A 25,306-nucleotide genomic window follows, 5' to 3' on the forward strand; every position below is an offset into this window, starting at 1 on the left:
CTCGCTAAATGAGTTGCTTGACTATTTTAGTGCTTTAGTTATGATTATATGCCACTTTTGTCTGTGTTAAAAGGTTTTACGGGAAATTTGTGAATGTGTGATCTATTTTTAAATAGAAAACTGATCTTTCTCCTCACAAAGTCTTTTTGGACGAAAATAACTACTTTTCAAGAGAAATAACGAGAAGACTTAAAATTTCTCAGAAATCTGTGAGCAAGATTACGCCAGCTTCGGTCAGCGGTAAAGTAATGAATCAAAACTCGTTATAAAATGGCAGCGTAAACTCGTGTTATCTCTAAATATAACGAGATTGGACAAACAGAATAAAACAATATTTTTGTTTTAACGTCATCTTTCTTTCTGGTAGTTTTGTTTAGTTAGTTTTGCAGGATATAATCATACAATGGTTGGTATTTATTGTACTTGATAGCTACAATTGCGAAAAGATTTAATATGACATATGAGATTCAACGCTTATGTTGCTAAAGTTTCAAGTTTTATCAGAAGGAAAAACTTTTAAATTTCAAAATTTTTTGCAAAACTTTGAGTCGTGTTTTAATTACATATGGGACATAAAAACAGTTTTCAGAAATGTATTTTGAATGTTATCAAGAAAAGTGACTATATTATTAGCTAAGTTCCTTAACACATGACACAAACGTATGGTACGCGTTTTACAACACAAAGACGTGTATTATTGTTCAACTACCCATTGTCCTCAATATCACATGTTCTACAATCAGAACAGCGGATTTCTTGTGTTTCTTGTGACTATATTAAAAACCTGTACTCTAGCGGGCTATTTCTAAAAGCTTCATCCAGCAGGGAAGGTATAAAATTCTTTTCTACATTGAGTAGGTTAATGGAAACATACAATAATCGCTTTTAAAAACGTAAGTGAAATATGACTCTTCAAAGTTTTCACTCCAAGACTGTGATTAGAAAACTAAATTTAGAAACTAGACTTACTGTACTCAGTCTACAACACTAAACACAGATTTGATAATTTGTCACATCTTAGGATTTTCCTACATATCTTCGTTTTATTATTATTCAATTCTACCTTCACTTAAGCCCACATCAGTTCTTGGAATTTGGGAGGGGGAGTTCGTTTGCGGGTTGTATGTATTTTTACAGAGCATATTCTACGCGCTTGTGACCTGGATTTATCAGAAAGTTTAAAAACTAGTTGTGTTATTTACTGAGCTACTCGTATTTTCACTGACCACAATTCAGACAAGCCCACACATCTTCCATCTCATATGATTCGGCCACCAATCTGCAACATGACACAAACAGTCAACAATATTATCCTGCATTGACTGCAATACTGCTCTACTCGTATTTTCACTGACCACAATTCAGACAAGCCCACACATCTTCCATCTCATATGATTCGGCCACCAATCTGCATGACACAAACAGTCAACAATATTATCCTGCATTGACTCAATACTGCTCTACTCGTATTTTCACTGACCACAATTCAGACAAGCCCACACATCTTCCATCTCATATGATTCGGCCACCAATCTGCATGACACAAACAGTCAACAATATTATCCTGCATTGACTGCAATACTGCTCTACTCGTATTTTCACTGACCACAATTCAGACAAGCCCACACATCTTCCATCTCATATGATTCGGCCACCAATCTGCAACATGACACAAACAGTCAACAATATTATCCTGCATTGACTGCAATACTGCTCTACTCGTATTTTCACTGACCACAATTCAGACAAGCCCACACATCTTCCATCTCATAAGATTCGGTCACCAATCTGCATGTCACAAACAGTCAACAATATTATCCTGCATTGACTGCAATACTGCTCTACTCGTATTTTCACTGACCACAATTCAGACAAGCCCACACATCTTCCATCTAATACGATTCGGTCACCAATCTGCAACATGTCACAGTCAACAATATTATCCTGCATTGACTGCAATACTGCTCTACTCGTATTTTCATTGACCACAATTCAGACAAGCCCACGCATATTCCATCTCATACGATTCGGTCACCAATCTGCAACATGTCACAGTCAACAATATTATCCTGCATTGACTGCAATACTGCTCTACTGTATTTTCACTGACCACAATTCAGACAAGCCTACACATCGTCCATCTCATACGATTCGGCCACCAATCTGCATGACACAAACAGTCAACAATATTATCCTGCATTGACTGCAATACTGCTCTACTTGTATTTTCACTGACCACAATTCAGACAAGCCCACACATCGTCCATCTCATACGATTCGGTCACCAATCTGCATGACACAAACAGTCAACAATATTATCCTGCATTGACTGCAATACTGCTCTACTCGTATTTTCACTGTCCACAATTCAGACAAGCCCACACATCTTCCATCTCATAAGATTCGGCCACCAATCTGCAACATGTCACAAACAATCAACAATATTATCCTGCATTGACTGCAATACTGTTCTACTCGTATTTTCACTGACCACAATTCGGACAAGCCCACACATCTTCCATCTCATACGATTCGGTCACCAATCTGCAACATGTCACAAACAGTCAACAATATTATCCTGCATTTACTGCAATACTGCTCTACTCGTATTTTCACTGACCACAATTCAGACAAGCCCACACATCTTCCATCTCATACGATTCGGTCACTAATCTGCAACATGTCACAAACAGTCAACAATATTATCCTGCATTGATTGCAATACTGCCCTACTCGTATTTTCACTGACCACAATTCAGACAAGCCCACACATCTTCCATCTCATACGATTCGGTCACCAATCTGCATAACACAAACAGTCAACAATATTATCCTGCATTGACTGCAATACTGCTCTACTCGTATTTTCACTGACCACAATTATTCAGACAAGCCCACACATCGTCCATCTCATACGATTCGGTCACCAATCTGCATGACACAAACCGTAAACAATACTTACCTGGGTTACTCTTACTAAAGGTGTTTTTATTTTCTTAAAGGTATAATGCAAAGAAAACATTTTAAGAACCTTGGATTCTTCATGTGCAGAGTATTAATGGTTATTGGGTTTTATGCTGAGATGAAATTTACAAATCGAATATACACTCAACATTAATGCAACGGAAAAGTATGTATAATAGAAGTAATAATAGAATAAATAAAATACAATTAAGTATGAAATGAAATATTTTCCAGTAACATTAATGATTACAAAATGTTGAAATAATATTAGATAAGTAGTAAATACATCTGCAGTAGCAGTTCATCTATAATTGGTATATGATTTTATATGTTTCGACAAATATACACATTTCTATAAATTAATGGTAAAATGGTCAGCTTTAAATCTAAAAAGAAATTCAAAGCCAAGTGTTGTTCCCAAACGCTTTAAAACTAATGCGATAAAACGATCGATTATGAAGTCATAACATTGAATAACAATGCACAGTCGTGAACATTAATTTCCTGAATAAAAAAAATTGTTTTATCTCACACTTTACATGTTTTGACCCAGCAACAAAATTATTGACATAGTTCTCCAACAAGCCTCGTGCACAGAGTATAAACGTTCTCTGTGACGTTTCTTGACGAGATGTAAGTCACGTCTGTCATTTCGCTGACAACTGTCGAGTCAGTGCAGTGTAAACACATTCTACAAATGATGTGTATACGTTCTCAGTAACCGGTGATTCATACACAAACTTGAGTAAATGTAAAAATACTACAATGGAAGTTACTCTGACAGAACATGAAATTGACGGCATTTCTAAGCAAGACACTATTTTATTTCTGTTCGCCTATTCCTAATTTAGAATGGTCGATAGTCTCATTAGTTCTATAACTCGTTCGAACTGTGTCACCTAATTTCAGGTTCACTATACCTGGGTAGATCGGGGTATGCCTAGAGTTGCATGATTTGTTTATCGTATTTCCATTGAACACGTGGGGGTGAGGTGGTCGATGAATATTTGTGTGTATATGTATAGAAATGTGTATATTTGTCGAAACATATAAAATTATATACAGTAAGGTTAGAATCGTGATTATTTTTATTCGTTTAGTTCAAAACTATACAGAGTGTTCCCATAGTTCTCTGGACAAAGGTATACCACGTTATTGCTCAGGTCAAGACAAACATATTTCACCTTTTGAACATGGGTATCCGATGCTTAGTTTCCCATCTGTCTGTCTGTATATGCGATTCAAGAATAATAGTAAATTATACCAAATTTGGCACAAATTTTTACAATAACAGGATCAGTTACTGAAAAATATGTCATTACATTATCTTTGACATTTTCAAAATTGCGATAATTAAAACTTTTAAGCTTTGAATATCTTAAAACCACCAATTTTTCTCAACAAGAATAGCAGTTTTAGAGTATTTTTATCACAAATCTAATGACAACTAAATTATTTAAATCAAATACTTAAACGATTTAGAGCAATTTTACTGTGACAAGGCATAGCCCACATTGATAGCTGCCGTTTATTCAGTTTTGCATTGTTGCCTATTCGCTGAGAACCTTAATTCGTGACAAAAACTGCTGGTTTTTTATGATATTTAAAGTTTTAGAGTTTTAATGGGCGCCATTTTGAAAATACCAAAGATAATTTAATGATATTTTTCAGTAACGTCTTGTTATCGTCAAAATTTTAGCCAAATTCAGTTTAGTTTTATTTATTAATTTTTAAGATGTTAATTTTTATAAAAATACACATACAGATAGACAGATGGGAAACTAAGCCTCGGAGACCCATGTTCATATGGTGAAATATGTTTGTTTTGACCTGAGCAATATCTTGGTATACCTTTCTTTGTCCAGAAAGTTAATAAAGTTGTCCAGGACACTGAATAAAAATATTTTCGTTGTTTTATTTTGTAACTTTTCGGTTTGGATGATTCAACAACTTCCATATTCTTACATTGATTTGTATCTTACACGTATATGTATTCAATAATGTTTCCGGACATGCTTTTTCATTGCTTATGGAGGATCAATTCTATATAATTGTACAGAATGTCCCATAATAACTACCCAAAATTTTAATATGTTATTCAATAAGCCAAAACAAATAGTTTTTCGTCATACAATGTATAGATCTTGCTTAGTTGTCCATATGTTTGTCTTTTTGTTGTTTTTATAAAATATTGTTTATCTCTGTAACGGTTTGAGGTATTAAATTAAAAATTTTGTATGTTTGTTTATCTTATCGGTCTACACGATAAACAAAAGTCTCAAAACATCGCTATTTACTGAAACAAAATGGTAGCTACTTAAACATTTCAACTCTTAATAACTTTTAAAAAGGGTAGTTGTAGTGAAAAATGATAATGCACATAAAAGATAAAAGCCCATTTAAATAAAAACATATTAGTACTTTATTCAAATTCGTACAATAATCGGTTACAGAAAATTGGATCAAAGTCTTTAAAAAATTTTAAAATTGATAACTATTGCTAAGCAACTAAGCAAGATAGGACTATACATTATATGACAAAAAATATGTTTTGTCTTACTGAATAACATGGTAAAACTTTGGGCAGTTATTACGGGACACCCTATATATCCGTTTATTTCTAAACTCACTTTATTCATTACATTGATGCATTTCTAATTTTCAGTCGGAAGCAGTACTGCTGTATCAATATTGATTCCAACTGAAAATCCCCAAATAGTTCTAAGAATCCGATTGACGCAAGAACTGTTTATCTAAGAAAATAAAAACGGTTGAATTGAAACTCACTAATGAGTAACCGTAGCTGTCTATTGACCTCTTGTATTTACGCAGAATTCCAGATAATTATGCTTCATAACAGAGAAACTGAATGATATTCTGACGTCTCATTATGAAGTAGAAACAGAAAACGTTTTTTCTCCGAAAGGGGTGGAATTTTTGAATAATGAATAGGTATTTGTAAACAAAATCCATCTAATACGAAGGACTTTCGGAAAATGCGTTACTTTAACAAATAAAACTCGTAATGCAACTTTTACAGATTTTCCATTGTATATATTTGAAAGAGAAACTCTTAAACAATTTTTATATATATATATATATATATATATATATATATCATTTACATTTAAACATTTATGTTATCTAGGTAAAAGCATTTCAGTAACGATTAACTAGAATTCTGCCGCATACACACGTAACGAATAGCAGCGGCGAGATCATACTTCACTCTATTGATTGTGTTATTTGTGTGACCCTGATATAACAGACCCACGTTTTATCACCAGTGACAATGTGGTTTTAAAACAATCGTCACCTTCTTCCTAGTACCGGATAGGAAACTAGAGTTCGGCGAGGTCATCGGCAACCACGGGTGGTCGGCCACTTCGCATTTTGTCGTGAACACTGGTTTGTTCTTCACGAACCAACTGGCACCATTTTTAGCTGCAGTATATCTTACAATGTGTTCTCCATGCTCAAAACACAATTCACGATAAATTTCCATCAGTTGCCTTTTGTTTACCAAAAGAAATTTAATGACTTTACATACGTCACACAGTCTGTGGGACATAACTACAGACCAATTTCAATAATGACAATTTCAATAAAATCTTTTAAAATTGGTCAATAATATAGCGGTGGATTTTCAATCCAGTCATTCTATCTTATCTAAAACACAGTAAGTCCACTTCAGAGGCTATTGCAGAGTTCCTTCAAATTATACATGCAACTCTCTACACTCACCAATGTGCAGATGGGATTTTCTGAGTTCTCAGTAAAGCTTTTGATAATACCAATCACGAAGCTCTTTTTTTTCTAAATTAGAGATTACTGGTATTAGATTCATCGCACAACTGTGGTTCAAATCATACCATACATATCGTTTTCAGTATGTGTAGGTAGAGGTACATCAATAAGACATGTGTGACGAAGTCCAATAACGAAAGGCGTACCACAAGGATCTATTCTTGGACCCTTGTTCATTTTATATGTTAATGATATTAATCTACCCGTTTAATTATTAAATTCTGTATTTAAATATGGGGATGACACTACCGTGGTTGTTGTGGCGAATTCTCTTATACATCATAATAATTTGTTAACGTCCAGTTTAAAAAATCGTAGGACATGGTTTTCACTCAACGGTCTCGATTTGGATAATGAGAATACTGCTGTTGTCCATTTTCGTCCATAATTCTTTCAATCAAAAATTATTGATTTAATTGATGATGTTGCCGGTCTTAAAAACAAACTCCGTTTCTCTCCTGTCTCAATATAGATGCTCCCTTTGGAGCAATCACATTAACATAATTTGTACTAATCATAGTAGATTCTAAAGGCGCAGCGTGGCGGCTACAACGGTTATCGCAAGATAACAGGATCAAGCAACGTCGAGCGTGGCTGCTGCTTGGATGGGTGACCAGGTTAAGTGTTAGAGAGATCATCTTAGCCCTAACTTCGCCTAGTAAAAAAGACACCTTTACTTTACTTTTACTTTTAAATGTTTCATCTCTTTTGGGACATGAATCTGAAATTTTAAACTTTTAGCCTTAACCTGGTTTACTATGGCTACTTTTTATCTGTAATGTCACATGGGTTTATCTTTTATGAAACTGCATCACAGGCTTTAATAAAAATTTTTTTGCGATGCAGAGAGGGATGTTCGCCTAATTTGTGGTTTAAGTGGGAGAGAGCTCCAGAGAAGTTTTTGTTCGTGGGAGACTATTAACTTTACAATATCTTTATTTATTTAAAATCAGTGTAGACCTTAGGAAATATTGAATATTTTAAGCTAACTAAATCTACCCGTCAAAAATCAACCTACCCTCTCCCCTTTCGGTAATCAGATGCCTAACAACTTACTTTTCTAACTGCCCTCATAATACCACACATTTTCCATTCTAACTTTTAGACGAGATAATTCAAAATCTGTGGTTTCACCATCAGGCGAACAAATGAGTTATGTGTTTACGAGTGAGTAGTATTTAAAATGAATTGGAAATATGAAATTTGTATGTTACTGCAACGCCACGACTAAGTGTTTAATACAATGAAAAGCAAGTGCATAGTATTAACTAATAAATTGCAATGGGGGCATCACGTATTTTAGAGTTCTCGCTCCAGATTACTGAATTATTTTCATGTATATACAGTACTAAAGAAACATTTTTTGGTACAACAATTTCTTCACTTCAACATTCTCTGAATTCTTGTATGGTTTATTAAACTATACACTATAACTATTATTAAACTATAATATAATATTGTCTTCATTTATTTATTTACTCATTCAACAATACCACCATTTTTACAAAATTATTTTAACAAGTCAAGATGGAGAGTAGCAACAAAACAATGGACAATAGTTCCTTAGCAATGACAACAATACCAAAACAAATTAGAATAACTTAACAGTAATGTAGAAAGAGCACAAATTAAGAAACGATGGCAAATAACGGTACAATGGCAATATAAAACGAGAATAAATACTGAACGTATTAACAGAATATTAAAATGATAGAAATATAATTAAAGTACAATTTTAAGGTTTTTTATGTTATTTGTAAAAATACTCATAACATTTATAATTATATACAAACAGGTTTTATCAATTTATAAAATTATGATTACACATATTGTACAAAGTATACATCTTATTGACTAAGACAACGAACGTTAAACAAGTGGGCTTTTTTGTCTCGACCCAACTTCCGGAAAAGTTAAGACCCCAAATTTACAATAAATTTTTTAGCTAACGATTCTTATTATATAAATAGTTCAGTGTTACTGACATTTACTGCTAAAACACCGTTCTCAACATTTAAACGGGTCAAGAACCTTTTAAGGAACAAAACGGGGAATAAGCGGTTGATTGCACTTGCCTTACTTTCTGTCCACTACAAGAAAACATCAGTTTCTCCAGAGTAAGTAGCCTACTAGATGCGATCACTCAGACGTTAAGAAGAATTTTACTTTTCAAAAAGCTCTTATACATATTAGAATTTCTCAATGAGGATTTTTATACTCTGATATTGTGTTTTGCAGACAATAAAAGTACCTTTTTGTAATTCTATTATCACATAAGTCTAATCAATTTCGATTATTAATCCTGCACTGCCTACTAAAGCAGTGCCTCCTAAATTAGGAATATCAATCGTCAATACAACCTGTTCAAAGACCTAAAGAATCTTGCGAAAAACTCACTATTTTCCTTCTTAAAATTGAAAGTTTCTAAAAATTGAATGTATCCGGGGAAGGCCTCCAATTTCCTTTTGACCACATCCCCTCCCCCACCAATTTTTGTCCTGGCCACGTTTTCAGTTTGTTCCCCAGATTTCTGCCTCTTGGATTGGCGTTTCTCTGTTGAGAACTACAAGATAGAATCTTCAACTAAAATATGGTTGGAGACGTTTATTCCAAGTGCGTTTATAAATTTAATACACGTCTAAATTTTCCATTCGTGTATGTTTACTTATTTGATTAGTTATTTATTTGTTTCAGAGGTTATTACATTTTACACTACAGAATATGTCTTAATGCTGAAACACATGCCTAGAAAATAAATGTTTAAAAAAGGCTTTAATTTCTTGTTTTAATATTAATTATTATGGATAACCCGATATTTTGGAGTTAATTATATAAACCCTGTGATGTTTCTCTCGCGGTTAAGCCAAAGACGACTAACAGAGTGTGATGTAAACATACGATGATGTAATATGTACCTCACTTGGTTGAATAATCAATGTTGTTGTTTTTATTTGCTTTGGCTACGTATTATGATAACGCAGCTGTAACTTATATTTACTTTTGTACACTTTCTCATTTCTCTGGCCATGTATAAACTAAAATGTTGCAATCTAGAATATAAATAAAAACTTCTTTGTAGTAGGTACAGAATAAACAATGGATCGAATTGGGACGTTTGGAAAAGTACAGAGTGCCCGCCTTATTATGATAGGTAGTAAAATGTAGGATACATCAAAGATACATTGTTAAAACTGTTAAAAAAATTACCTACCGTTTATACTATAATAACAATGAAACTATTGCATAATAGTTTGTAATTAATACTGTACACTATTATACAAAATGTATAACACGACGTTTCGAGGGTTTAAATCTACCCCTTTCTTCAGTTGTAAAACATCATAATATATAAACAACCACGTAATACCAAGGGTGCAGTGTAGTGGGTGCAACGATTATCGCAAGATAACCGAATCAAGCGATGTCGAGCGTGGCTGCTGCTTGGATGAGTGACCGCTGAGCGATCCTGTCCTTGCAAGCAGCCCGCCTGCCCTGCCGTTGGTGGTGGTTCGGAAGTCACCTTTAAGCGGTTATTCCAAACGTTTCAACAGTCAGACTTAGCTTTAACTTCACCTGGTAAAATAATACATCCTTTACTTTTTTAAACCCTAAAATGTGTAGCTGCCACTCAAAAAAAGATATAAGTGCATGTATTTGTATTAAGGTTTTTTTTACACCTGAGGAAGAGAGTAGATTTCAATCCTCGAAACTTTGTGTTGTATATTTATAGCGCTGGCCGTAAAACTTTTCAAACCACCTATGGGCAATGACATAAAGAAAGAATTATACAAACGTTATTAAACGAAATTATTTTATTGATTGAGTCAAAATCAATTTCTTTGAAATTGAAAACATGCTTGGAAATTGCCAAAATTCCGTGACAAGTTAGTTTTTAACTGGAATTGGTTAATGATGTTAATTCGCTGTTAATGACAACTCGTGCCGCGCCGGCGGAGTAAATTGCTGCGCGGAAGACGGGCTGGACCGTTCTTGGAAAGGTCGCCCCGAGTTCACGTTGTCGACCGTTGAAGACCTGACGGAAACGGAAACTGTACTGAGTGAGTGAGAGAGGATCAGCTGATCCTGACGCGGGGAGGGGGCGGTGCCGCTCAGTCTACAACTACTCCCCCCTCCCCGCAAGAGACTCGCTCTATATATTCAACCATTGAGTAGACCGTTCAGTCATAGCCTAGAGAGGATCTTGTAGTGTGAACCTGAACCTTCCGGTGTCCGAGATGGTGTCTTCAGTTATCCGGCTGTCTTTAGCCGCTGTACTCCTCGTCACGGTGGTCTCTTCGGCCTCCGTCGAAGTGTCCAAGGTAAAGGAAATTCTATTACTGAAGTAATGAGTTTTTTTGCGAGAGTTAACCTGTTTAAAATTACATCAGATAAGTTTAATCCTATGAAATTTCTCATTTCATAATAAATACTCTAGAATAACACACAATATTTGTCTGGTGAAATTATCCAGAACCATGACAAGTGATTTTAATCACTTAAACAAATCGCGATAAAACAGAACATTTTTCGATTCTGTACTTCAGTCAGTGATGAACATACATAAGTATGTACATTACTGTGTAGAACGTTCTTGCTGCCAAATAATATTGTTAACGTTTATGAATTACCTATAACAATTTTAATTTTAATTAAATCCCAACTAAAGCTTTGTTAGCCTGTGAATTAAAATATTAACGAATTACTTAAATTTACAACATATTTCTAGTATTCTTCTTTCTTTGATTAAATATGTTTATATAATGTAACACATTTACAATTGTATTGAGTTATATCAAAGTTATGTTTTATTAAATTTATACTGTAAGTGTATCCTAAAATGTAATTAGTCTTATTTTACTTAAACGAAACTCGTGTATATTTTAATTACACATTAATTATGGAGAACAATATTACAACTCGCTCAATATTGGAAAACAGTTATTGGCAAGACAGGTATTAAAATTCGAATTAACAAATAATTAATAAAATATATTATTTTTTGAACACATAAGTATAATACATAAATCAAGTGACGACAAACCATATATATTTAGACCGGTTTGATGATTTTAGGATTTCCTTTGTAATTTTAAGATAAAAACATATACAATTTTTCATATGTTTTTCTCACTTTATACAATACGTACTGTTTTTGCCTACTAGTATTATGCAATTTCTACTAAAGGCAGGTTGGTTTCCAATAGTTATAAATTGTCTTTTAAGAATACTCCTAAATTAAATATTTATGAAATACTTCTTATGCAGATGTTATTTCAACAATTGTATGCTAGGCCTAATGACATAGTGATAGTTTAATTTAAATGTCTATATATTTAATACAAAAATACACCATGCATACAAAATACTAATTTTCTGGATTTAACAAATATGGAAAAAAACGTATTCAAACTTAAAATTATTAAATAAAATTAATCTGGAGACATTTCTTAATTTAAGAGCATTTGATCAAAATCATAATAACCACGCGTATCGTATCACGATATCACTGTCTCATTTATTGCAAGAATGTTGTTGACGATAGAAGGATTTAGCAGTTAGCAGGATTTTTTGGCATATTTTGTCGTTGTTTGGCGATGGAAAAATTAATTATCACTACGTTTTGAGATCTGCAATCTGATCTCTTCCTCAGGTGATTAAAACTACGAGGGAACTCGCGCTATGACTATACTCTAGGTATTGTTTGCTTGGTTTAACCTAGATTTTAGTTATGTGTTACCCTATTTATCTACATGAGGAAGAGATCAGATTGCAGATCAATCGCATTGTTACTGATTTCTTGTGTAACTGACCAAATTTTCAGTGTTACCAACACTTGGATTTTACAAAATGAAAAATTTAAGAGTTTTGGAATTACAACTTCATGAAGGATTCAGTCTGTGTGACTAATTGAAAATGAAATCAAAATTGATAAAATTATATTTGAAATAGTTTCTTTTTCGGCTAAAACATTAAATCTTGAGAAAAAATTATTAAATTAAAAGTTACGAAAACATGACATATAACTTTAAACTGTAATTTAAAATAAAATAAGTCCGGCACGTTTGATCTTAATTAATGCTTACATGTGTGGAAGGCAAATTTACGAAACCACCTTTTTGACTTAAAGATCCAAACCTAACATATTTCAACTTGCCAATGCTCTGTCATGCACTTTGAAAAATATATTAATCAGTTCATCAGTTTACCCAATTTTACGAATCTCGTATGTATAGTTATTAGGTCTATAGCATTTGAACAGTATAATACTGGACAGCATTCTAGATTTTTATTATTTATCTTCGTACTGAATTAAGCTAAAGTAAGTAGTATTATCTACATTTCCCCAAAAAATAGTTCGGTTACATAACTAATAGTTATATTTTTAGTATTTTGTTCTGTTCTTGGCACACGGGCGGTGATATCGAGGTAACTACGTAGTTCGCCCGTGAGTTACATCAGCTCGTTTTGCCCGTGACTCCTCCCTCCCCCTTCTGCCATCAACCACTGCCAAATTAGGCATTGCCCTGGGTGACAAGTTGGAAAAATCCACATCAAAAAGCTAAAACTAAACTTTGACTCTATTCGTTATTATTAAAATCTCCCAATTGGAAACATGCTACTTGTGCGACTGAAATGCTCAACGATTCACATTGTAATTGTAGCAAATCTACGGCACCTATACTGCAACGTTCTACGTACATTTTTCTCATATAAAGTTATACAAGGTCTTGCACACATTTCGGAAACGCAGTTATGTGTGATGTTTTAGCCGAGTAAAGTTACTTGAGGTCAGAGATTTACGCCTCCACGATCCTGCTTGCCAAGGTGTTAGGTTAGGTCGACACGTGTTTTTGTTTGTTTTTTTACACCTCTCAGTGTTCTCGTCAGTTGCAATCTTGTTTTTTGTACAGTCATGACAATATTGATAATTACATTTCTTATTTTTAGACATAAGCTTTGGAAAAAGTTTCATTTTTAAGAGACGATTAATTATAGGCACCTTTGAAATTTTTAGGGTTACAACTGGAAGTTTGAGTAATAAAAAAAAAAACAAATATTTAAGTTGAAGAAGAAGCTTCTATTGGATTTTATTAACTTAATCACTAAATTTAGAACATACAAACCAATACTTGAAACCTTTATTTTTGTGAGGCCTTTCGATAGCAGGGCTATCTTCGTCAGACACATCACAATTTTATTTTACAATTTGTGGTGTGTTTATCGAAAGGCGTCACAAAAATAAAAGTTTTATTGGTTTGTATGTTCTAAATGTAGTGATGATGTTAAATATTTAAGTGTTTGTAGGCTTACATCAGAAAGTTTCAATGATTAATAAAAATATTTTAGTGTTTCAGGATTACAACCGATAGTTTTAATAGTTAAAAAAAAACAAATATTTAAGTGTTTTTAGGCGTGCAACTAAGAGTTTGAGGAATTAAAAAATACAAATGTTTTTGTGTTTTAGGCGTACTACTAAAAAATTGAGTAATTAAAAAAAGAAATATTTTAGTGTTTTATGCGTACAACTGAAAGTTTGAATAATAAAGACATATTTTAGTGTTTTAGGCTTGCAACAGAAATTTTGAGTAAACAAAAAAGCAAATATTGTAGTGTTTTATGCGTACAACTGAAAGTTTGAGTAATAAAGACATATTTTAGTGTTTTAGGCTTGCAACAGAAATTTTGAGTAAACAAAAAAAGCAAATATTGTAGTGTTTTATGCGTACAACTGAAATCTTGAGTAGTAAAAAAGAAATATTTTAGTGTCTTATGCGTACAACTAAAAGTTTGAATAATAAAGACATATTTTAGTGTTTTAGGCTTGCAACAGAAATTTTGAGTAAAAAAAACAAAAAAAGCAAATATTGAAGTGTATTATGCGTACAACTGAAATTTTTAGTAGTAAAAAAGAAATATTTTAGTGTTTTAGGCTTACAACTGAAATTTTGAGTAAATAAAAAAACAGGTATAGGGAAACATAACCTTAACAATTTTGTCTGATTAAAAAATAATACATGATGTATTATGTAGAACCAATATTAAGGGTTTTTATATTTCTATGGATTTTCGTGGCAGTCTTAATTGTTGCAGAGAGAGTTCAATAACAAACATAGCAATAACAAACATAGCAATAACAAACATAGCAATAACAAAACATAGCAATGACAAACATAGCAATAACAAACATAGCAATAACGTGGCGACTAAAGAATATTTCCTCGCCTTGTGTCCGAGGCTGAAAGTCTATTTATGTAAACAAGCCCCACACGAGCAGAGGCTGACGTAACTAAATCTCTACAGGAATCATCGGCCGCCCATGTGTGAAATGTGACAGGTTGTAGCCTGACGAGCCTCGGTCATACGGCGAGCCAAGCTGTTAGAGAGTCTGACGAATTATATTCATAAAACCTAAATCACAAACCTTGACATAATTTATACTATCTTGGTAATTACCAATGGACAAATTACCATCCTGGTAATTTACTAAAAACATCGTGTAAATAGTTTACGTGAACACCTCTAAAATTGTTTTTCAATTCTCAATCTTTACAGCTCCAACAACGATAAATGATTATAAATCAATTTCTTTGGTTGAGAAGTTCACTAAGAGAAGGATGAATAGAGGGGGACTGTTCACGTTCGTGTTCTCTGCCTTTGGTTGATAAGTTCACTAAGAGAAGGATGGATGGAGGGGGACTGTTCACGTTCGTGTTCACTACCTTTGGTTGAGAAGTTCACTAAGATAAGGATGGATGGAGGGGGACTGTTCACGTTCGTGTTCTCTACCTTTGGTTGAGAAGTTCGCTAAGAGAAGGGTGGATGGAGGGGGACTGTCCACGTTCGTGTTCTCTACCTTAGGTTGAGAAGTTCGCTAAGAGAATGATGGATGGAGGGGGACTGTTCACGTTCGTGTTCTCTACCTTAGGTTGAGAAGTTCACCAAGAGAAGGATGGGTGGAGGGGACTGTTCACGTTCGTGTTCTCTACCTTTGGTTGAGAAGTTCGCTAAGAGAAGGGTGGATGGAGGGGGACTGTCCACGTTCGTGTTCTCTGCCTTTGGTTGAGAAGTTCACCAAGAGAAGGATGGATGGAGGGGGACTGTTCACGTTCGTGTTCTCTGCCTTTGGTTGAGAAGTTCACCAAGAGAAGGATGGATGGAGGGGGACTGTTCACGTTCGTGTTCTCTGCCTTTGGTTGAGAAGTTCACTAAGAGAATGATGCATGGAGGGGACTGTTCACGTTCGTGTTCTCTACCTTTGGTTGAGAAGTTCACCAACAGAAGGATGGGTGGAGGGGGACTGTTCACGTTCGTGTTCTCTATCTTTGGTTGAGAAGTTCACCAAGAGAAGGATGGGTGGAGGGGACTGTTCACGTTCGTGTTCACTATCCGTTGCAATAACGTCATGCGTCTCAAAAACATTTATTTTCGTAGGTTCCTTTCTTTTTAATTTTATTCAAATCATATTTCAGAAATTGCCAAGTAAGTAATTCTGGTTTTCTTCCTCTATGGGGCTAGCTATGATGGTGGCCATCTTGATTTTAGCCGTATAATAACAATGTTAACCTTTAAACATTAAGAGAACTTTATATTTTTCGATACTTTTAACAGGTCCAGAAACACCAAAATCTTAGGCTTTTTATGAATTTACATGTCCCCATATTGAAACCCGCTTTTTAATAATAAAAAGTATATAAAATGTTATTTCCAATCTTAATTCCCCCCCCCCTAGATCCATATATAAATGAGTTATGATTTTTAATCATTTGAAGAGCCGCCATATTCGGACGAAATAGTGAACTAAGCTAGCCAATGGTTATTAGATACAGTTTTGTACCAAATTTCAACTTCCAGCGCTTCTTTTTGCAGTTTTCAGTGATTTGGATCTCTTATGGGATTCACATGTACACGACATCTCTAAAGGAGTTCGAGATACAAAAACATTAATAACACAAAGTTTATAAACTGTTTTAATCTTTCCAGGGCACTTCTTCTCTAGGTCAGTAAATTACGGAGTTATGATTTTTTCTCATTTTCTCAACAGCCGCCTTAATGAAACGAAATGGCTTACCAAGCTGGTCAACGAACTTAGCCGTGACGTATATAAAATTCTATTTTTGTATCAAGTTTCAACTTGTTTGCGCTATTTTGGGACAGTTATCGTTTCCACAAGCGTGTTATATAGCATAGATAAGAGTGTTTAACGTTTAATGGGCGTTCTAATGGTGTTAGATTAGTTTTTTAATGGGGGTAAGGATCAACGTTATCCACTACAGTACAGTAAACGATTGATTGAAGTCCGCTGCTGACACAATCGCACCTTTGCAGTAGACGTCCATCTAGATTCCCTGAACTTAGAGAAATGGGCAAGAGACGATTCGCTGATTCATACACATTTACAGTGCCGTAACACAACCGTTGGATAACCCGTAAAAGGAACTAATAGGCCTGCGTCCGATTTCTTCATATTGTTATCCAGAGAGAAGTCAGACAGATCAACATTTGTCGGTCGGCCTTTCCACCATTAGAATGACCTCAGCCTCCGTTACTGCAACCTGCAATTATTGCAGATTGCAGTTGCAGGCACCGTTTACTTACTCTCTCGTCCCGGCATTGCCGTGGATAATAGTGCAGGTGCGGTGCACCTTTCGTCCAGGGGCGGATCTTGCTCGGGAGCCGCGGGGGCTGTTTTTAGTTGATGGGCACCAGTGTATTCAAATATTTAAATCTTGAATGTCTTTAAGCACGCTGGGTTGTGAAAATATACTTTCCCAGATTAAACACCACTTTACACGGTTCTTAAACTTGTTTTATAAAAAACTAAACATATTTTGGAATAATAAGCCAATACAAATTAGGCCATTTTTACCAGTCAACTCCTTCGGTCACTGCGGTGACAAAATATGCTCTAACTCCTTATATGTGTCAAAATAAAAATATAGATAGTAATAAATTTATTGGTGCGCGAAAATGAGACGTACTTTCCCGACCTCAGATCACGTCCCAGATCATCCAACTTTTCCGTCAAATCACGTTGGATGATCTAGCTCTTGATCTGAGGTCGGGAAAGTACCCATCAATGCGGGTTCTAATAAAAAAAAAAAATCATCCCTCGAGGTAAATTAAGCTCAGATCACGTGAGCATAAAGCTTATCTTTAAGTTTGGTAGGTACTACAAGTAACATATTTATGATAATCTAATCTATATACCTACTTATATCGCGTAATAACAAGTAGTAGATAGGGACAGAGTGTGCTTTTCGCCGACATGGCTTCCTTTTGAGAGCCAGAAACAAGAACCGAAAGACATAATGGCATGCAATTTTCACAGTAAGTCAAATAAAGTCTGTTCTTTCCAATATTGTAGTTTTTTAGGTCCTCAGTGAGAAATACTCTTCCAAAAATAGTGACCTCCGAATAATACAAAGTCCCATTATCTTTCACGGAGTCATAATGCACGATAAAGGTATCAAGGAATGATAACTGTATTGGAAATGTGTAGTTACAATACATAAGCAGAGCTCTAAATTATGCCAGTGATTTTGTCTAATGTAATTCACAAAACTGATGATAAATCGAAGGGTTGACATGACGCATGTCTACTACTATCTAACCTTCTCACTTTAGATAACCTTGGGGTTGGGTCATCGTATAGTCTACGCTATCGTACGATAATAAAACTAACACCACACGTTCTCCAGAAAAATATTTCCTAGTGAAACTTGATTCTAAACATTGTACCATAATAGTCAGTTATGAATTTATATACTAAATTAACTATTGTTCTAATTGACATTAAATAGAAACTCACCACTGAAACTAAATTTTGCGCGTAATCAAATCAAATACACGGGTAAAATTATCCGAACAAACAAAAGTAACTGAATAATTTCAGATTTAACAAAGGATAAACAATGGGCTCCCATCTGATTGAAAAATGTGGTCAGAAAATAAACAGCAGGGCAAACAACATTCCACGGAGAGATAACGGCTGTTGGGTTTAGTCAGCCAGCGCTGCCTGAATGAGCAAAACACGTGACCACTGCGTAGTAAACATGACCTTGACTTGCAGATGGTCTGGCGAAGTATTTTGGCGCCATCTTGTGTCTCGTCTGGGCGGCACGGATATTCGATCTGCTTTTTATAGCCACTGACATAATTATCTCCGGCCTTTATTATTTCGGTTCTTAGAAGGAGGCTAAAATGTTTCATGTAGCTCACCACCATTCTAACCTATAATTCTGAGAAAACTTTTGTACTAGAAGTTCCCAACGCTTCAGAAGCGTTCCCTTATGCTGCCTTTCCAAAAAAACCCAAACTGTGTTTGGTAGACTGGGAGTACCTCTTTAGTATACTGATTTTAAAATCCGACGATTTTAACATTCTCTAAGTCTAATGTTGTTACCAATTTGGTTATTTTTTGCACTTGAAAGAACAATTTTTCGCAGTTAAAGTTCGTAAAAATGATATTGCATGTTTGGACTTGTGTATTATTATTTCCAATTGCCGTCAAACCAGCGATAAATGTATTTTGTAATAAATAGCAATACAATATACTAATCGTTATCAATTGACAATGCGATAGTTAGGCGTTTGAATCAGTGATTCGAATAGAAAGCGATGTAGCGCTGTGTAGCTTTCTTTTAAGGATGCAAAAAATCTATGTATTATTTCGAGCTCAGTCTATGTTTATATTAAGAAGTAATGATGTCTTTAATTATACAATGGTTACACAATTCATTCATTAATAATGCGATTTAATTGCGTCTTAGATCTCTTGTCTTCAACATGTGTCAATAGAATTAGTCAATAGAATGCGTTTCACTCAAAAGTCTTGTTTTATTTCCACTGACTATTTACAAGGTAGAAGTGCGCCACAACACGTGTCGTAACAGTCTTCTTTGAGGTTGTATGACAAATTCAAAGCCTACAGCTAATTTCATTCTCAAATAAGCATGCGGACAGATAGATAAACAGAAAATAAGAAAAAATTCATAGAACCCATTCTTATAGATATGAAGTGTTCTGCAAAATTTTAAATGTACATATTTTATGAACTATTTATCGACATTGTATCTTGCTAGATTATAATTCAGATTTTTTATTAAGTTGGGTTTCATATAAGTTGTTTAAATAATAAAAGTCTTACACACTAAGTCACTGTGAAGTTATGTTGTATGTATTGGAATAGTTAGGCTACATGTGTTAATATTTTCACATGTGTAAAATCTTCTATGGATGTATTGAGGGGTAAGGTACGATAAGCGGACCCGGTTTTTTATATCGAAATTGGCAAACGATATTACTTAATCATAACATTCGATATAATCAATAGATACTGATTAATTATTTTGAACAATTAACTTAAATAATCTATATGAACAGCTGTAAACACTTTCAAATAATAAACATAAGGTAATATTTCAATTTTACATAAGTAACATTTGATTATTTAAGATAGCAGTCAACTTTAGAAAACTACACGACATTGCTTTGATGATAAGACATGTTTTACGTGGCTTCAACATGTTGGACTGAAAAACCCATTATGTGAAATTTGTGAGAGAGAAACAACTGTAACTGTGAGAGGAGCAAATATGGTCGTCTTCAGTTTTCCTAATTTTGGTTATAATAATTTGTTTCATCACTGTAAATATTAAATTCATATTTTAATTTAAAACATATGTTTGTTATAGAGGACTATAGATACTTTTATATCGATTAATAGTCTAGAATTTTAGATGCGAATATTAGGTATCGATGATTACATACTTCGATATAAAAAAACCGGGTCCGCTTATCGTACTCTACCCGTATTGAGTTTGTTTACAAAATTATTTTTTCAGATATATTTTCTCATTGCAATCATGGTTACCTTATAACACCAATGTAAATATATTCTCTAACGCTCAGCTAAATGCCGTGGTGTAACATGCATCATCATCAAACTCAGTGTTCTTCATACACAACTGAAGTATCATGCACAATTTTCAAGTCTATGGGTAAGTTCGTTTTCGGGATATCTTGTGATTAGACAGATAGACATAAATGAAATTTGTCCATTCCCATCAGTGGTTTCCCTAAAGCTCAGTGAATAATAAATAGATTAGTGATCATAATGATTTACTCATTAATATAGCGATGATGATCAAGATTTGTCGGTTTGATGAAAACGCCACGCAAAACACGTGCCTGCATGGTATCACGTTTTATTGTCATACGTTCTTACAATTACGTCGCAAAAGTATCGACTGGCGTACAAAGCGCGTAGATAAAAGGTCACAATGAGTTAGTCAAGGGGGGGGAGAGTATACTGAAGTTGTTATCGCTGTAGTGACAAGTTTTCTCTGCTCTTTCGATACAACTAACAACAGTACAGTAGGCATATTAAAACACCTCATTCAATCATTGCCAGTTCCTTGTGGTAATGCTCCAACATGCCGGGATGACCCACATTTCATGTCCGCCGGGAAATTATTGTCTGGGAATTCCCTAGAGCCTGCAGGATTACTTTTGACCAAAGTGTTGTGTTTTAGGAGCTTGGAGGAATGTGTTAAAACATCGGTTTACCAAATGCATGTTTTGATTCAACCTTGAGGGATTAGTAATTGCAATACTGGATTTTATAATTGCCCTTAAAATGTATCTTCTTCTTCTATGGGGCGGCCTATTGCCATTCACTTAAGCCTCAAGGGCTTTTTGCGCACCCCGGAAGCACACAATGAGGCCTACCAGTCTATGATTTCAGCAGTTCTACAAACCGCCGAAAACAACCTATCAGGTCCTCCTGGGGAAATTCACCACCCTTGTCCAAACTACCAAAGATGGCACACCGCTCCCTTGCTATTGAAGGACAATCAAAAAGCAGTGTTCAGCAGTTTCCTCCTGCTCGTCACACATTCTAAAGAGCGGATCCTCCCGAAGGATGCCAACTCTGTGAAGGTGCTTCCTCAGGTGACCATGTCCCGTAATCAGACCTATAACCGGAGAAGTCATCAATCTACTTAGTGAGAGAAGGTCAAATGTATCTTAGAATTACTTCCCATTCACTACTTTACCCTCTTAAAAATTCGTTTAAGAGGCTTCTCTGCTTTGTTTCATTGATACTTCACATGGAGTTTTACGGCGAAGGCATATTACTATAACTATTGAAGAACCCCTCTCCACTTTTAAAATGGGATATTTTCAAATCCATACAATTCAATTCGGGTGGCTTTAAAAGCCATGTTGTAAAGATAAAGAGGAATGGGAACTTGAAATTAAACAGTTGAACACGTTATCCACGTGCACGTTTAAACATTTGGAACTTCATCACTGGAACCTCCACTTCAAAGATGAGATATGTCTCAAAGATATGAAATGTGGACTTGGATATACTTACGACAAAACAACCATTTAGATTGATTTAACCATCATCCATAAAATTAAACAAGAAAAGAGATTTTCTCCGGATTTAAATTTTGATGGGATGAAAAATTGTACCACCCTACTGGATGCTGTACAGTAAAGCAAATGGCTGTTAACGAAACTGTGCGATACTCATTAAACAGTATATATTTTAGGAATAACGAGTGCCCCGTGACCAATATCTCTCTTACCTTTCCATTCATGTTATCCTCGCCGATGACCTCACAGTTTTTCTATTCTCTCCCACATTCCCAGGTTCCTCTCGCTCTGGGAGCGATAACTGAAGAGTCTGTATTGTTCCAGCGGGCCGTTTCTTCAGAGTCGACCTCCAACAGCTCGGACGACAAGGAGTGTCACCCCGCTAACCCCTGTGGCTGGGCAGTCTACATCCCCTTTACTCGCACAGTCGATTACTTCATGAAGAACACGTAAGTTTCATATGTGGAAATGTGTTTGTACCGTGGAGATGAGAGTTTCAAACAGATAAAATCAATCGCTTCACAGTTCATTCAGCGAGTGTTGAGAGCGAAGCCCCGCCCTCCAGGGCTGCGACCAATCAGGAGAATTTGCGATAATCCAGGAATTTCCTGGAATATCGGTGCGTCAGGTTCACATGCGGCTTTGCTGATAGCGCTCCAACACTAATTTTTCGTCACAAGATCGAGAAACGTCTTATTTAATCTTTCTGATTATCTTTCAAACTATAATATTTGTAACCTTTCCAGCTTGATTATTTCTCAACCCTTAATTGGTCACGAAAGCTACATACATTTCGTTAGACTATACTAGATTCTTATATCGTGTTTTCCAATTTCACTAAAACCCTACACACTACAGTGTTCACCTTTTTCAGTTTTGTAAGTTATATTAAATTGTATTTCAATAAATTTCAAACAACAAATCTTTGGTCTGTTATCGTGTTTTATCTGAAATACCTAAATTATGTCTTTTTAGTTTCTTTTATATTTGTAAAGCCATATTTCATCTCTAAAGTTCCTAATCCAATGACCGCTTATCTTTGTTGCTGTTTTCAATACCATGCTTTAACATTTCTCCTTGTTCTTTCAGGCTAAAAACTAGTTTTTTAATATGTTTTTTACATCTATTTTTTATGTTTTACTACAAGTACTAACTCTCTCCTACTGCTCTCCTCATCTTGAACTCTCTGTCTGTGTCTCAGGTGCGTCTGCCCCAAGGGCAAGTCCTGCCTCCGCACGGATGACGACCTCTCGGTGAGCGCGTACGTCTACCGCTGCCGTGTCGAGGCCAACCCTTCGGAGTCCGACACCGAGCCTCCAGCCGCCACCACGTAACTCTCCTGGACTCCTGGGACTAAAGGCAATGGACAAGACTGGACCTTCTAGAACTGCCACTTTTTAATATTTTTATCAGCATGACATTTTATAGATTTTTGGTGACGGGTTTTTTGGACTTGACGTGAAAACAGAAGTTTTCGAGTAGTAATGACTAGTTGTAAAATTACAGGCTCTTCATTTTCTGTGTAAAATGACAAATGAGCGCTTAGGTCTTAACGCAGTCCAAGATCTCTTCACTTGTTCTAAAGTGTGGTGGTTGTTCAGACCACATGTTCCTCGCTACAATCGCGACTTACCATCTCCACTTGTGTCAAACTAACGTTCAAATTGCCAGAAAAATCTAAAGCACTTCAAAGTTGCAATTCTATCAAGTGTTTTATAAGTACCAACACATATCATAACAAGTGAAGACATCCTGGACTTCCTAAGACGTATTACACATTTGACACTTTACACTGAAATCACGAAAACAAATTCTTCGTAGAACAAATATTACAAACTTTGACAAAAATTTATCGGTAGCTCACGAAGATGAGTACCACCTTGTAGACCTGAATTTGTGATACTTCGCTTGTAGTTTTATTCTGAAATATTCGAAAGGTGCTACCACAAACACTGAAGTGTCCCCTGTCCAGAGCCTTTACGCCAGATCTGTTGTGTTAGACTCTGCTATCTATGTTCCTGTATGACGGTCGGGGCTAGTTCCAGATCTTGTCAATCTATATTTATTACAGTAGTAGTTAGTTGTTTGTTTTTTTACAATGTCATTATTTTAAGATACCATTTAATGTAGTTCGATTTTGTACTACTAGCTTCTAGTTTATGTAGAGCATTCTAGATTCGTGGTGTAAAATTTGGCTGCTCGTAAACTCTGAGATCGACACGTTTGCTGAACATCGGTAAACTTTCTAACCGTACAAGTTTATAGCTACAGTGAACGTGTTGTTTTTTAGTCTTTTCAAAAGGGTATACGATAGTTTGTAGATAGTAAAGGAGTCAAATTTTACACCAAAATTTTGTTTACAAGTTATAGTTACTGCTTCCAGTATTGTTAGACTATTGTACTTAACTCTCTTAATCAGTTGGAAAGAGCGGATATGCTGCAGACGTAAACACAATTCAGATGTAAAATACATCAGATACATCAGCACGAGTCTGCTTAGTGTTGTGATAAACATTATGTCTAACCGTACTGAACATTGTAATGATGTACTACAACCTAAGCATTAATCATTACAACTACAGTTAAATTATACAGGATAAGTTGTGAAATTAATTTTTAACCCAGGTAGCCGGCATCCAAATCAGCTTTTCTTATTTATGTGCGTTTGTACTCAGTTCACGTAGTCGTGTAACATACCATTTAAGATTTGTATTTATTGTGTCTATTCTGCTCATAGCGTACACGGTTCTCCATTCCCCGACTCAAGCTGATGATTTTTGTATGTAGACGAATCATGTTGTATACACCCTATCATTGTATTGATATATGAGGATAATATGAGAACACACAATGTAATAAAGACTATTATCGAGTAAAACCCTACCTTAAAGTATTGTATTTTTATAGCCGTTCCTAAGATAGTGATAGTCAGATTTGCAGTATTGTTGAGCTACTTTTGTAATTTTCTACTCTCATCAATACTATGTGCCATTTCACGACATCTTAGGCTAATACAATATATTTTCGTACCAAACTTGTGTTTTCTTTACGGCAACCCTTTTCCTGAGTCATCCATCACCTTTTATTGTTTTAGACAATAGACAAAAATTAATATCGTTGACAATATATGATGTTAGAATGCTTCCCGGAA

At 35.1% G+C, this 25,306-nt stretch overlaps 1 protein-coding gene across 1 annotated transcript; it reads left to right on the top strand.

The window, feature by feature from the left end:
* Positions 1 to 10,929: 10,929 nt before the first annotated feature.
* On the top strand, positions 10,930 to 25,189 carry LOC124366305. Its single transcript, XM_046822745.1, has 3 exons — positions 10,930 to 11,090; positions 22,480 to 22,604; positions 23,357 to 25,189. Exons 1-3 carry the CDS (start codon positions 11,007 to 11,009, stop codon positions 23,487 to 23,489), a joined length of 342 nt encoding a protein of 113 aa, XP_046678701.1. The 5' UTR covers positions 10,930 to 11,006; the 3' UTR covers positions 23,490 to 25,189.
* The last annotated feature ends 117 nt before the right edge of the window (positions 25,190 to 25,306 follow it).

Source organism: Homalodisca vitripennis, chromosome 7 (assembly GCF_021130785.1).
Source record: "Homalodisca vitripennis isolate AUS2020 chromosome 7, UT_GWSS_2.1, whole genome shotgun sequence".
Taxonomy (NCBI): Eukaryota; Metazoa; Arthropoda; class Insecta; order Hemiptera; family Cicadellidae; genus Homalodisca; species Homalodisca vitripennis.

What these genes read in the sequence shown, in the direction of transcription:
- LOC124366305 (XM_046822745.1), top strand. Translation starts at nt 11,007, where the DNA reads ATGGTGTCTTCAGTTATCCGGCTGTCTTTAGCCGCTGTACTCCTCGTC. An exon ending in CCTCCGTCGAAGTGTCCAAG is followed by an intron (nt 11,091 to 22,479) that starts GTAAAGGAAATT and finishes GTATTGTTCCAG; the next exon opens with CGGGCCGTTTCTTCAGAGTC. An exon ending in GATTACTTCATGAAGAACAC is followed by an intron (nt 22,605 to 23,356) that starts GTAAGTTTCATA and finishes TCTGTGTCTCAG; the next exon opens with GTGCGTCTGCCCCAAGGGCA.